Source organism: Nothobranchius furzeri, chromosome 19, assembly GCF_043380555.1.
Source record: "Nothobranchius furzeri strain GRZ-AD chromosome 19, NfurGRZ-RIMD1, whole genome shotgun sequence".
Lineage (NCBI taxonomy): Eukaryota > Metazoa > Chordata > Actinopteri > Cyprinodontiformes > Nothobranchiidae > Nothobranchius > Nothobranchius furzeri.
In genome coordinates, this window is record NC_091759.1 from 12,282,184 (window position 1) to 12,296,112 (window position 13,929).

The window sequence follows — 13,929 nt, forward strand, 5'->3', positions numbered from 1 at the left end:
CTGCAAGAAGCTTGCATGTTCTCCCTGTGCCAGGTGTGTGTTCTCTCTGGGTACTCCGGCTTCCTCCCAACACCTAAAAACATGACTGTCAGGTTGAGTGGTCTGTCTAAATTGTCCTTAGGTGTGTGTGTGTGTGTGTGTGTGTGTGTGTGTGTGTGTGTGTGTGTGTGTGTGTGTGTGTGTGTGTGTGTGTGTGTGTGTGTGTGTGTGTGTGTGTGTGTGTGTGTGTGCTTGGTTGTGTGTTTCTGCAGTGCCCTGCGATGGACTGGCAATCTGTCCAGAGTGTACCCCGCCTGTTTGCCCGTTGAAAGCTGGAGATAGGCACCAGCCCACCTGCGACACTGCATAGACAAGTGGGTTCAGATAAAGGATGGGTGGATGGTTGGGAAATGGATGTTTGAACAAGTGACAGATAAGAGGACTTTTGCAACCAATGGTGGCCAAACAATATATAGCGTGTTTTCTACACCTGCCAAGATGATTCAAGGCACTGAACCAATATAAAAACAAATCACAATACAGCCAATAACACAGCAATAAGATACAGACAGTAAAATAAACAAAAAGCAGTCATGTCCTATTGTCCTCATTGAGTATTGTGTTTAAATGTGTGGTTTTTTCATTTATTCAATACATTTGCAGTGTTCTCTAGTGCAAATCAGTGCCACTAAAAAATGCTATGATGCTCCCATTCTGAGATGCAGAAGTTTGCTGGTGCAGAGGTAGGCAGAAAACAGCAGGATTGTTTATTATTATTGGTGATATGCACACACCGCACTTCTGATTGGCTAATAAAATTCGTTCAGCCATGTTACAAAGTCACTATCACAAAGACACTCTCCGCTCTCGCTCTTTGCTGCAAAAAAGGCTTTCCTGTGGGTGGGGTTGAGCCAAGATGGGCGTGGCTATAAATGCAAATTCACAGTGTGACATAGACATGTCAGGGTTTTCTAATCTTAGCATTTCACTGTCAATTTTCTATCAGAAGCTAATGCTGGAAATAGGTTTAGAAGACAGTTTTCATGTTCAGCCTGCATGAAAAGCTTGAGTGACAGAATGTAGTTAGAAATATTAATTTAAAAAATGGTTATTCAGTCAACCACACATTTAAAGCTAACACTTAAAAATAAACCTTTTGTCAACAATCTTAACTCATTAACTGTCATTGGCAACTAAAGTTGCGTTTTTTTAACAGGGAGGCCTGGGAACAAGCCCCCGCACAGTGAAAATAAAAATACGGCTCTATGGCTGATCTTCACCAGTGTATGTCACACATCACATGACCAGGAAGCAGAAAATCCATTAATTAGGTGATCGTTTTGGGATGCTGCTGTGACAAAAGCAAGTCACTAACTGGCAAAGCTTCTGCAGCTCACACTGTGACAACGGATTGTGAAAGAACTGACAAGGCTAGAAACACGCTGATTCTTCCTGATGTAGGAAGTGAGTCTACTCTTTCTTTTGGTAGTTTTGGTGTTTACATGATCATAGAGCACAATGTTCTGTGACTCTTCAAAAACAGTAAAAACTCAAAAACACTAACAGTTAATGAGATAAAAGTAAATAACTGGCAATACCACCTTAACAGCTTTTCTTAGCTTCTGCAAGAGTAAATTGCCTCCTCACGTGGCTCTTGAGAGAGAAGTCTGCAGCAGCTAAATTGTTCCCAGTACAAATTAACCAGAAACAAGTGAACTCCTGTGCAATTTTAATGCAATCACAAATAGCGTGTATAAATGAAGACACTTAAACAAATGACACAATGATAAAGGCAGCTAAAATTGGATTGGCACCATTTTTAAATACATCCAGAGTAATAAAAGCAGAAGTGAATTTAGCCATGCTACACAAGGAGCTAATCACAAAATGAAATAATGAAGATTTTGATCGAGAATTCCGGTCAGAAATGAGTCACTATGCCAAGAAAACACTTTACTCTTTGTTATTAAAGCTCTGTTGTCGCTTGGCTTCCTGGGGCTGGAGGCTAGGAGGGGAATCTGGCCGTCTGGCTGGCGTCTGGGTGGTGGGTTGCTTTGCTCGGTGTTGGGCGGGGGAGCCTGCTCATCAGCACCCCAGCAGTAAGGGTCGACCTCTGGTAACCAGTGATGGTTGTACCCCATGTGCAGCAGTACCGGGACCAGAGTGAATAGGGTGTGTATTGGGAGCCTGAGTGGGTGTCTGGCGTGCATTGTTGTAAGTCTTACCCCGGCTTTCCACCGTAGCCGTCAGCAGCACGTTACTGCAGCAGCACGTCATAGCTGCTGATAGGAACCGCTGTGGTCAACAGAACCCTTTCCACTGGAGCCGTCAGCAGCGCGAGTCGGCCGCGTCTCAGGAGCAGCATGTCGCGGCCTTTACGCGCCGGTTCTATTTTCTACGCACGACGCCTCTGAAACTGGTCAAGTTCGACATTTTTGGGGAAGGAAAGACAGGAAATAGGACGCGGAAATGGAGAGAAGCTCCCAAGATTTTCAGAATAAAGAACGTACTGCCTTCCGGTTGCTTTACTTTTACAAAAAGTTACCAACCGTGCGTCCCCGTGAGAAGTTATCACCTAGCTAGCGGTCTCCTTTGTTTTTCAGGTCCGTATCGGAGATTATAAATCGGACAGAACATAAAACACAAACCATGTTGTAGTTTTCTCCTGCTTGTTGTTGTGTTTACTGACGAAGTCACTCGTGTGACTTCGTGCTCGGTCGGTGACAGCTGCTCCCCTGCTGCTTCGCGTCTCGTGGGAAGAGCCAAGCAGCAGCTTACGCGAGCAAGACGTGCTGCTGCAGTAACGTGCTGCTGACGGCTCCGGTGGAAACCCGGGGTTAGGTTGTATGTGCATGTGTGAGCATGAGGGAGGGAGTGTGTGACAGTGTTTGTGTATGACTGTATATGTCAGGTGGGGCCTTTGACCCCCTCCTCTCTCCTGGGACTTCTTTTGATGTCACACACCTTCCCCTCCCCTCCCCCTGCCACATTTGGTGTGGAGTGTGGTGCCTTGGTCTGCCTGAGTGTTCACGGATCCCGGGTCAGGGGGTTTAAGATTTTTGGCGTCTGCCTGATTAATCCCGGTGTCTGCCTGGTGGGATCTGGGTCCCTGGGCTCTGTTGGGTCTCCGGCGGGGCTGGTCGCCCCTGGGTCCCGGGTCGCTGGGTTCAGGGCTCGGCCGGCTTGGGGGTGGGAGGCTGCGGGTGGGCCTGTGGGTTTGTCACTTATATGTTCCGGGACTCTGCTGGCTGCTGGTTGTGGCCCCCGGGGCAATCCTCTGCGCCTCTTGAGGGGCCAGGGGCTTTTCTGGTTGCAGTCTGCCTGGGGTCCCTGTGCTCTGGGGCAGCTCCTGAATCTCTGGGACTTGGACTCCCTCCATCTCCTACACATCTTTGGGGGGCAGATCTGTGGCCCCTCACACTCTCTGTTGGACGCTCCTATAGAGAAACCTTAAATATACACTTGCTTGCTGGCTGCTCGCTGCCCAGCCTGAAGGACTTAGCATACCCCTGTTATCTCAGCAGGGCTTCCAACATCATTAAGGACAAGTTCCATCCTGGGAACCACTTGTTTCAGCTGTTGCCATCGGGTCGTCGGTACAGATCCCAGAGGCCCAGGACAAACCGCTTCAGAGACAGTTTTTTTCCCAGGGCTATCATGGCGGTTAACAACAAAAAGAACGTGCTAATTTGAAAGCACATGTTCTTATCTAATGTTTGCAGGTGTAGCCATGATGGAACTGCACAAGCTGCGTGGTTCTAATTTCATATAATTTATGAAGGAAGGATTTGTCCAGACTGAATTTTAATTATTGTAGTGTTATGTATTTCCTTTAGGGATGTATTTGTCCTGATTGAATTTTAACTGTTAAGTGTTATGTATTTCTTTAAACTAGCACCCGGGAGTGGCTTCCAAATTTCGTTGTACGAGTGTGTACAGTGACAATAAAGGATACTCTAGTCTATTCTACATAAACAAGCGCGTGTACACACACAGGTGCTCACATGGTGCTCTCATAAGTATGGACTTGGGCACGTTCAACACAGGTCTTAAGGCTGTGGTTGACCCTTAATGCACTGTGATTTATTATCATGATTGTTCAGTAAAACAATGTTGATTTTATTTATTTTTTTATATGATTTTATATTCCTCGTCAGGTTGACGCAGTGACAGTTTGCACCTGTTGCATTGTTGTGTGTCCCTTTTCTTTTTTTCTCCTTCTGCAGGTCAAGAAGCAGACCCCTGTTCATCATTGATTGTTAATTTTTGTCTCTTCCTTTCTCTTTCACCTCTGTCTCCGTGTCTGGTCAGAATTACAAGCATTCAAAAACAATAACAATAAAATTATAAGTATCAGGCGTTAAATTAAGAGCAGACGCTTTGATGCTCCACCTGAGAGTAAATCTGTAAGGCAGACTTTAATTCTGTTTGCTTCACAGCCAGACAGGACACGGGAAAAACAAAAAATAAAAAACACTTTATTGAAAAAGGGTGAACCTAAATGAGTGATTCACACCGAGTAGTCATATTTTAGGCAGATGTCTGATACCTGCACAAAACAGCAGTTTCATAGGGGAAAACACTCAGGGTAAGAAGATAAATGATTCAAATGCCAGGAAATAAAATGAACTCACTGGAATGTTTGGAATTATGAGAATGAAAATGTGAAACATGAACATTTCAGAAATTGGCAGAGCATGATCCACAAAAGTTGTGTCCTTAACCGTGTGTCTGATAATAACTCAAGCCAGATACGTGAAGGAATGTGTATCTTTTTGTCCAAACACATGTTACCGATTCCATATTTTCTGGCATTTATTCACACCTGGATTTAGAATTTTTCATTAATATTATCTTCTCTTTTCTGGACAGTTACACCATTTTAAAAAATCCGCAAAGTTCATAATTTTTACACATTTAAATTAATCAAATTCAATAGAAAAAAATATTATATTCTAGTTTTTAGTGATTGAAGATTGAAGAAGTGTTGTGATTTTTATTTTTTGCTATTTGAACATTAATTATATGTCTTGTTTAGCTCAAGGTTTGACCATCACTGTTTTTCAGAGTCCTGTAATGCAGTCTCGGTGTAATATGACAGTTTTTCTCCTTTTACACCTGTCCATCACCTTTTAATTAGTTTTCTGCTTTTCATTAGGATTGGTGTTCTGTTTCTCACTTTCCCTGTAATTCCCCTCAAATATTTTTAAAAAGTAGATTTTCTTTTTTGTTTTATTTGTAAAAATATTAAATAAAAATGTAAAATGCCCCCAAAATTTGTTTATTTCATAAGTCACAGAAAATGCAAGACTTGCATGTTAGAAGGACAAGTAGTAGCTCCTGTGTTGCTGCAAGGTGGCAAGCATGCTGCAATCGTTTGTTCAAAAGCAAGTCACGCCCTACCAGAGTCTTAGGCCACTACCACTTCCTGTTTGAAAAATGCAACAAATGCTGTTGCCCAGCAGACCAAGAAGGCAGAACAAATATACGCACAGGCTCACAACAACATCGTCACATCATAATGTACCAGCTAACGTCATAGGTTACCTCTTAGCCAATAGCGATGGCGGATTTAAATTAAAATGCAGCGTAGAGTTTTTTACCTGAAGAGGGCGCAACAATGACTTCGCAGAATATTTCAATTTTAACTAAGATGCGCTAAAGGGCCAAATTATTGACTACACATGTCTACATCACAATTAGACACATTTATGCAGTTTATCAGCATAAAAAAGTTGAGTTGGGGGTGAATTACTCTTTAAGTAAGTAAGCAAATGTTATTTATATAGCACTTATCACAGACATAGAATCACAAAGTGCTTCACAAAGATGAAAACAAAATAAAACATAAAGTTGTTGCAATCTGAAGGTGTTCAGAGACGTGTTAGCAGTGACATAACTGTTTTTAAAGCCAACCCAGTCTGCTTCAGCCTGAAAGGTAAAATATCATGGCCTTCCTGGATGAGGGGGTCCTAATATCGAAACTTATTTAGAATGAGAAACTTCCGAGTAACAAATGGAACAGATAACAGTGGGGGGAGTTCAGCTTTCTTTTCATCCAGTTTATCAGGAAAAGCAAAAATAAGAGAAAAACGCCCAAAACGAAAGAGCTTCTTGTGTATCTGTTGGCAGCAGATGTGTCCAGCTGTCAAAACAAACACATCCTGTTTATGCAAGGCCTTTAAGAGGCAGAGTCACTCTCTTGCACTTATGAGATGAATGGGACTGAGTGTTCTCACGAATCAGACAAAAACAAATCAAGGCTAAATCATAAAAGGTCAATAAGAAACGGAGGCTTACGCCTGAGTGGAAATTACCCAGCAGTCTGGTGGTGTTGGACATAGGGATCCAGCTAACGCACAAAATGAAGTCAGTAACTTTTTTTTGTTATTTTTAAATAGGAATGCATCCACTCTAGATTAATGATCACATGCACTGTGAGTGGCTGAACTCAGAGAGAAGAGCGATGAAGGGAGCGGTCCAGGTTCGGTTCATGTGTGTTCCAATATCTAACCAGATCTGGCAGGTAGAGAGGAGTCCAATTCCAGACAACGGTCAAACATTTGCATAATCAAGAGCACGGTCCAGATAGCAAAGACGTGATCTCGATGATTTAACTTGCTAATTAATCACAGGTGAGCAAGGTTACATGACTGGGTAAGGAGAGCAGAGAGATATTCGTAGAAAGCTGTCAAAGCATGATGTGAAACATCCTTCAACATGAAAAATTACACAGAGGAGGTTTAAGATTCAAAGTTTATTTTACACGGGTGTCATTCACAGACACGTTTAGCTGGTCGATATATTGTCCAATAAATTATATTATCGAGGCCAAAATAACCACTTATGTAATGTTAATATATCATAATAATGCAAGTGCACCCTTTAAAATGCTACAATTTCCCTTTTTTAACATTGGAATGTCCAGAACCAGAACTTGTAAATAAATAAATAAAACAAAGAAATGAATAATAAATAAATAAATAAATAAATAAATAAGGACTCTCTGTTAGAAGATATTGCACCAAAAACAATGAAATAGATCCTGTCTCTCCAAAATAATAATTACAATGGCCTATCCAGTGTCAACAACCAAAACTGCTCTTCAAAAATGATAATAGATAATAATAATAGAGCTGTACATTTCTGAACCATGATATATTAAGGCTGGAAAAATGATCGACTACGATCTGTCGTACGATGAATTGATTTATTGATTACCATCCCTGCCACAGTCAGTCGTCAAACACCTTCCCTATCCAACTGGTGTTGTATCAGCAGGTTATTGTTCAGTTATTTTAATCTAAATTAGGAGGATCAATGTAGAAAATAGGAACAGCTCACATTATGTGAAAATATTAAAATAAAAAATAATGACATTTGATATTGAAATTGACTAAGTTCACTGATTTGTTTGTTTTTCAGATCATTTCGGCCATCCAAGGAGTGGATAAAATAATGGGTCAGCTCATGAACGGCCTCAAGCAGATCGACCTGCATCGCTGCATCAACATCATTGTGGTTGCCGATCATGGTAACGCTAATAATAACAATGTGGCTTTAGCATGACCTCTGTTGGTTGCTCTTATTGATTATTGGCTTTATAAATCTGAACTGTTGTTAAGTCTGCAGCAATGTAATTTTCTGAGATGAGGCTAAAATTTAAAAAAATGACTGTTTATCTATAGCTAGCCCAGAAGTCCAAATGCTTTATACTGTCAGCAAATTTTTTATCGTATATTTATTTTATGTTTTTGCTTATTTGTGTCTTTTTCAAAGTTCTATTTACATTGGATTTTAGTGCAATACACATAAAATAGAGAGTTGTACCCATTTTTTAGCCAATTTCAGCGGCAGTGGCCCTCTTGGATTGACCCCAGTCATCCACTGAATTTCAAATATGATTTCAACCCATCCAGTAATTCAACACACTTATTCATGACCTGTTGAGAACATAGCGAAGGGTGATAATCAGTAATGAAATGATGCTTCTTCTTTAATACCAAAACCATCTAAACTGAACCATGTCACTGACTAGACATGCTTTCCTCCCTACTGTGCACAGACACGTCATTCATGCACGTAGATAAAAACATGTCTTGGAGTGGAACAATTTACAGAATTAACAGCTAAATATTTATGAAGCCAAATATAATGTATCGATGTGGCTGGTGTGCAGACTGTCTCCACGTTCATAGCACACTAATGCATCACTGTTCATTGAGCATCCTGCTAAAATCACCCTCAGATGCTATCATTCGTCTCGTGTGGCATTGTAAACAAACTGTATTATGTCCTCTATTGCAACCGCAATGGAGGACATGGGCCAATCCTTGCAGCTGGAAACAGTTCCAGCTTGAACAATGGGAAGCTGTGAATGAAATTTCATCTAATTGGTTGCCAGGAAATTGAATTCTGATTATGAAAATAAATAACAACAAAACAAGGTCTCTGCAAACTAAACTTACAAGGATAAAACATTAACATTGCGGGTGATTAATCTAAAACACAACTCCATGTTTGCACTTCATTTTCTCTGAAAAAGGTGGATACATCAATCTGAAACCCATTGGTGTGAATTTGTTACAGGCATGGAGGAGATCAGCTGCAACAGGAAAGAAGTGATGCAGGAACTGGTGGGAGAAACCAGCAGTTACGTGGTTACTGAGGGGCCATTTGGACGAATCAGAGCCAAGAACAAAGATGCTGTCTGTGAGGAAACAGGAAAAGAAACTGTGCTTTAAGTCTTTACTTAAGAAAATGTGTCAATTAAACCACAATTCCTTACAAAAGACACAAAACCAGTATGTGTCAAATCTGATCAATGAACTTTACAGAGTAAGCATTCCAATTGAACCTGCTTGTCAGTTCATTCAGTTTGGTTCATTATGCTAAGTGGTTAATATATAGGAACCCAGCATCGATTCACTGACTTGTGTCAGCAATCCTCATACTAAGCAAGCATGCAGTGACAGTGGAAAGGAAAACTCCATTTTAACAGGAAGAAACCTCCAGCAGAACCTGGCTCAGTATAAGCAGACATCCGCCACGACTCACTGAGGGTTTGAGAAGACAGAGCAGAAAATCAACAGATGCACTAGTTGTAGTACTTTTTATGTTTAAGATAGTCAAACGTTAATAGCAGGAATGGGAGAATGTTCTGTGGTTGGCAGTAGCGTCAGCCGATGGCCCCCTTCAGGAAGCTATCACAGCTCAGCAGAATGCTAGACCTGGTGGAGCTTCTCTGTATAGAGAGACACATAAAAAAAGAAAGAAACTGATCTTATATATAGCGCCTCTCAAGATAAAAATCATGAGGCATTTAAAGAAAACAATATTAACACATTTCTTAAAGTGAAATACTTTTTGGTTTTGAATGAAAGCTTGCAAGCAGCACCAACATGACACCTCTGTATGGAAGCCTAGAACTGCCAACTACTTCAAATAAAATTAGGACAATATCACGTTATAAGATCATAACGTTAGTGTTCTAACAATATAACTTTCACATTTGTACAATGTACTATAACATTCTTACAATGTACTATCAAGTACTTAATAAGGTTTTCACATTCGTACAATTTACATATTTATCATGTTCTGACAATATAAATATTATATTATACAGGTGTGCTATCTTGAATCTGCACCGAAGGGCCTTGAGCGTCTGTTAGTGCTTGTTTTTGTCCTCTTAAACTTTTGCTTTGCACTATCTTCCATTGGGAAAAGAGAAGGAAACTCATCTGTGAGTTATCCTGTTGTCTAGTAGCTTCGGTTTGGGCCAAGGGAAAACAATCAGAGGCTGTAAATGAGCCGTTTCTCCCCTCCCTGAAAGCACTCATCAGGTGATCTAGGTCTCAACCATTGCAATCAGCTGGTGCATGAACACCTGTTTCCAATTAGTAGCACAGCATAAGTTTGGTGGCATAACTGAAGCGTCAGCCCTTGTGTCTCAGCCCCTCCGGGGTAAAGACATACGTGTCTACCTGCGCGTGTCCACAGAGCAAACAAACTCGACCCAGACGCTGCTCCATCGACACCTAGCAAAATGTGCCAATATCCTATACCTGTGATCACTGGCTTCAGAGGAAGGTCACACACAGCAAACCACTTTCGCAACCTTCAAAACCTCCGCTCGCTAAAACCAACTCCCCCCAAAGACATCGACCTGTCTATGGGACTTTGGAAGCCACTAGATGGTGCCATCGGATAAGAGAAATACGAGTTTAAGTCAACTTTGACGACAGTTTTTTTGGACAGTTTTTAAAAAAACATTTATTTGTAGCTTGTTGATTTTAATCTGCAAATTTAAATTCTTATTCTAGGTTTGTACTTTAAGTAGTTTATATATGATTCAATCGACTTATATTCTATTATAAATTAATCCTGTACTTATTGTTTCAATAGGATAAGTAAAATTATATGAGGTTTTAATTAAAATGTATGTTGATATTGTCTAAAACTTCAAGTGCGCCATTTATAAAATACTGCAAAAAAACTAAAATAATAAAAGGTATTGGCCTATTTTTTATTCTGCAATGTCTTAAACTGAATGACCTTTAAAATTTTAATTTTGACCAAAAAAACTGTGTTCCTCTCTTAACAGTGGATGCAGCTGGACTGGTTGCCAACATGTCTGTAAGTATTTGTTGCTGCTGAAGGTGATGGCATCTTGTCGATATAAATCTTGCTCTTAAGCTTTATCAATTAAAAAAAAAGATCATTTTGGTTTGTGAGAAACAAATTAAACCGATGCAGGTAACACAGCTTATGACTAAAAAAAAGCTTCACAATAAAACTGCTTTTATTTTTAATGATTCAAGTGCAAGAAGCCGGAACAAAAAATCAAGCCATACCTGAAGGCCAACCTACCGAAACGGCTTCATTTTGCCAACAGTCGTCGTATCGAAGACGTCAGTGTTCTGGTTGAACCCAAATGGTTGTTTGAGAGGTATTTCATAATTATGTGCAAATTTTCTGCTCTGCTAGAGTTTAGATTGTTATTAAAGTTCATCTAAATATTTTTCCTTTTGATTTCCACTAGCAAAGTTCAAAATCGTGAATGCAGAGAAGTTTAGGTTTGGACATCGGTAGCATGGCATGAGCAAATGGACGATGTGGTGGTGGTTGCATTTTAGAAATCTTACTCTTTTTCCTTTGATTTGTTTAAAACTGCATCAGACCTGATCAGACAGAATCCAACAATGACCAGTAGAAGCAGAAATAGATGGAAGTGAGCAGTGGGTTTTCTATGGAAAGACTAATGTAGCACCCATTTTAGTTTAACAGTTCTAAGCGTCAGAATAGAAAACATCATAAAAGAAAAAATACATAATGAGATACTTAAGCAATGATTAAATTTCTTCAGAGTACAATTTTCACTCTGATAATAAATAAAAAAGAAAGCTGATTACATTTCCAAAGTCTCCGACCATTTAGGTTTATTGTAATTTGTTTCCCTTAGAGATCCAGGATCTCTCACTTTCTGCTCTGGTGGAAATCACGGCTACGATAACGACGCTGAGAGCATGCATGTGAGTCACACAGTTTCTCCCACAGTGTCTGTGGTCAGACCCAAGCCACCTGGACCTTTTTTTAAGTACAATGATTATAGCAGCACAGATATCATCACTTGTGTTTCCTCCCCTTCATTTATTTTTATCCCAGGCCATGTTTCTCAGCTATGGCCCCAAGTTTCAGCAAAAGTCTACAGTTGAACCCTTCTCTAACATTGAGCTATACAACCTCATGTGTGGTGAGCAATTCACTTCTGTTTGCTGTCCTCTTTAGGAATTCTAACTCTAAATACAAAGTTCTAACAACATCTAAATGTGTTTTGATAATGTGAGTAAAACGGGTTTGACTCACCTGACTTTTTTCCCCCACGTAGACATACTTGAAATCATCCCTGCTGAGAACAACGGGACACATGGAAGCCTGAATCATATCCTGAGGAAACCCTACCACACACCGATCCCTCCTGGGGAGAACAGCAGACCAACTGAGTGTCCATTAGTCAGCCTGGACCCTGAAGACTACTTGGGATGCTCTTGTCCAAGCCTGGTGAGCTTAATCACCTCCACATTGCAAATTAAAGAGAAACTGGAAAAGTCTCTTAACAAATAGTTTTTTCATTACTCAATACAAACTGCCTAGGTTAATTTCCCTGTGTCTGTTTATTTAGCAAATATTCTTCTAGTTTCCCCAGTTTACCCCTTCTGTTCATTTCACATTCTTGTGTTTTTGTTGTCTTGTCGCGTAACTCTTTCTACTCGCCTGCCCCTTGTTTTCCATGATATCTTCGTCTTCGTCTTCGTCTTCCTCCGCTTATCCGGGTCCGGGTCGCGGGGGCAGCATCCCAACTAGGGAGCTCCAGGCCGTCCTCTCCCCGGCCTTGTCCACCAGCTCCTCCGGCAGGACCCCAAGGCGTTCCCGGACCAGATTGGAGATGTAACCTCTCCAACGTGTCCTGGGTCGACCCGGGGGCCTTCTGCCGGCAGGACATGCCCGAAACACCTCCCCGGGGAGGCGTCCAGGAGGCATCCTGACCAGATGCCCAAACCACCTCAACTGGCTCCTTTCGATCCGGAGGAGCAGCGGTTCTACTCCGAGTCCCTCCCGAATGTCCGAGCTCCTCACCCTATCGCTAAGGCTGAGCCCGGCCACCCTACGGAGGAAACTCATTTTGGCCGCTTGTATCCGCGATCTCGTTCTTTCGGTCATTACCCAAAGCTCATGACCATAGGTGAGGATTGGGACGTAGATCGACCGGTAAATCGAGAGCCTGGCTTTCTGGCTCAGCTCCTTCTTCACCACGACAGATCGGCTCAGCGTCCGCATAACTGCAGATGCCGAACCAATCCGCCTGTCGATCTCCCGATCCCTCCTACCCTCACTCGTGAACAAGACCCCGAGATACTTAAACTCCTCATCTTGAGGTAGGACCTCTCCCCCGACCCGGAGGTGGCAAGCCACCCTTTTCCGGTCGAGAACCATTTCCATGATATCCCGTCACTTATTTAATCTCACTGTGTCTGTGTCTGTTGTTAGAGTCAGGTCCTCTGATCTTTTCTGGGGGGTGCCACAGGGTTCTGTTTTAGGTCCTTTTCTTTTCTCCTTGTACCTTTTACCACTTGGGTCACTATTTTTAAAATAAGGGGTGAAGTTACATTTATATGCTGATAATTGTTAGGTCTATTTTCCCCTGTGTAGTGGTTCCCATGGGTTTATCACTGTTTGGATGATGTCAGGTCATGGGTGGTTTTATTTAGGGATGTTCCAATCACGTTTTTTTGCTCCCGATCTGATTCCGAGTCATTTGATTTATACCGAGTGCCGATCTGATACTTTTCAGAAAAGCATTAAAATAAGAAGAAAAAAAGAAGTGATTTTTAGCAAAGCATTAGAATAAGAACAAAAGGGGGAGAAAAACCAGGAAAACATTAAAATAATAAGATAACACAAATTGTCCTTTAAGTTTCACTTTAATTTTTTAAGGAAGTACACAGAAGAAATATTTGTTTATATTGCATATGCCTCAAAGTAGTAGCATTGCTCTTACTTCAAGTTGTTTACTTCCTCAATGTGCAGCAGTGAACCGTGTTCTCGTAAAGGAGAAGGCAGATGGAGCCTTCGGCAGGCATGGTAACTTTTCTCTGCATAACACCTGTAGCTCCAGCATGCAGCTCCAGCGCTCACCACTAGAATCAAGGGTTCAGCCAGCCGCAGAGCGCACTGGTGTGCAGAACTAGAAACCCAGATGTGTTGCAGTCTGTTGGCAATTTCTCTTTGTTCATTAACGTAACTTTCTCTGTCGGCTGGCTCCGCGTTTTTGTCTGACTTCACTGTGAACTGTGATTGTTAGAGGTAAACTGGGAATTAATGGGGACCGGTGATTTGCTTTGTTGATGCTCGAAGGGAAACGCCAACAGAGAAATTAGCTGTTTTGAA

The 13,929-nt window shown here is 41.4% G+C and overlaps 1 protein-coding gene across 1 annotated transcript in view; it reads left to right on the forward strand.

Moving 5' to 3' along the window:
* The window catches only part of LOC107394417 (venom phosphodiesterase 1), a 49,795-nt gene that overhangs the window by 19,426 nt on the left and 16,440 nt on the right, over positions 1 to 13,929 (forward strand). Inside the window, exons 12-18 of the mRNA XM_015973344.3 lie at positions 7,405 to 7,513; positions 8,569 to 8,691; positions 10,586 to 10,617; positions 10,803 to 10,930; positions 11,444 to 11,513; positions 11,647 to 11,734; positions 11,870 to 12,042. Of these exons, the coding sequence (XP_015828830.3) occupies positions 7,405 to 7,513; positions 8,569 to 8,691; positions 10,586 to 10,617; positions 10,803 to 10,930; positions 11,444 to 11,513; positions 11,647 to 11,734; positions 11,870 to 12,042 (723 nt within the window). The remainder of the gene's footprint in view (positions 1 to 7,404; positions 7,514 to 8,568; positions 8,692 to 10,585; positions 10,618 to 10,802; positions 10,931 to 11,443; positions 11,514 to 11,646; positions 11,735 to 11,869; positions 12,043 to 13,929) is intronic.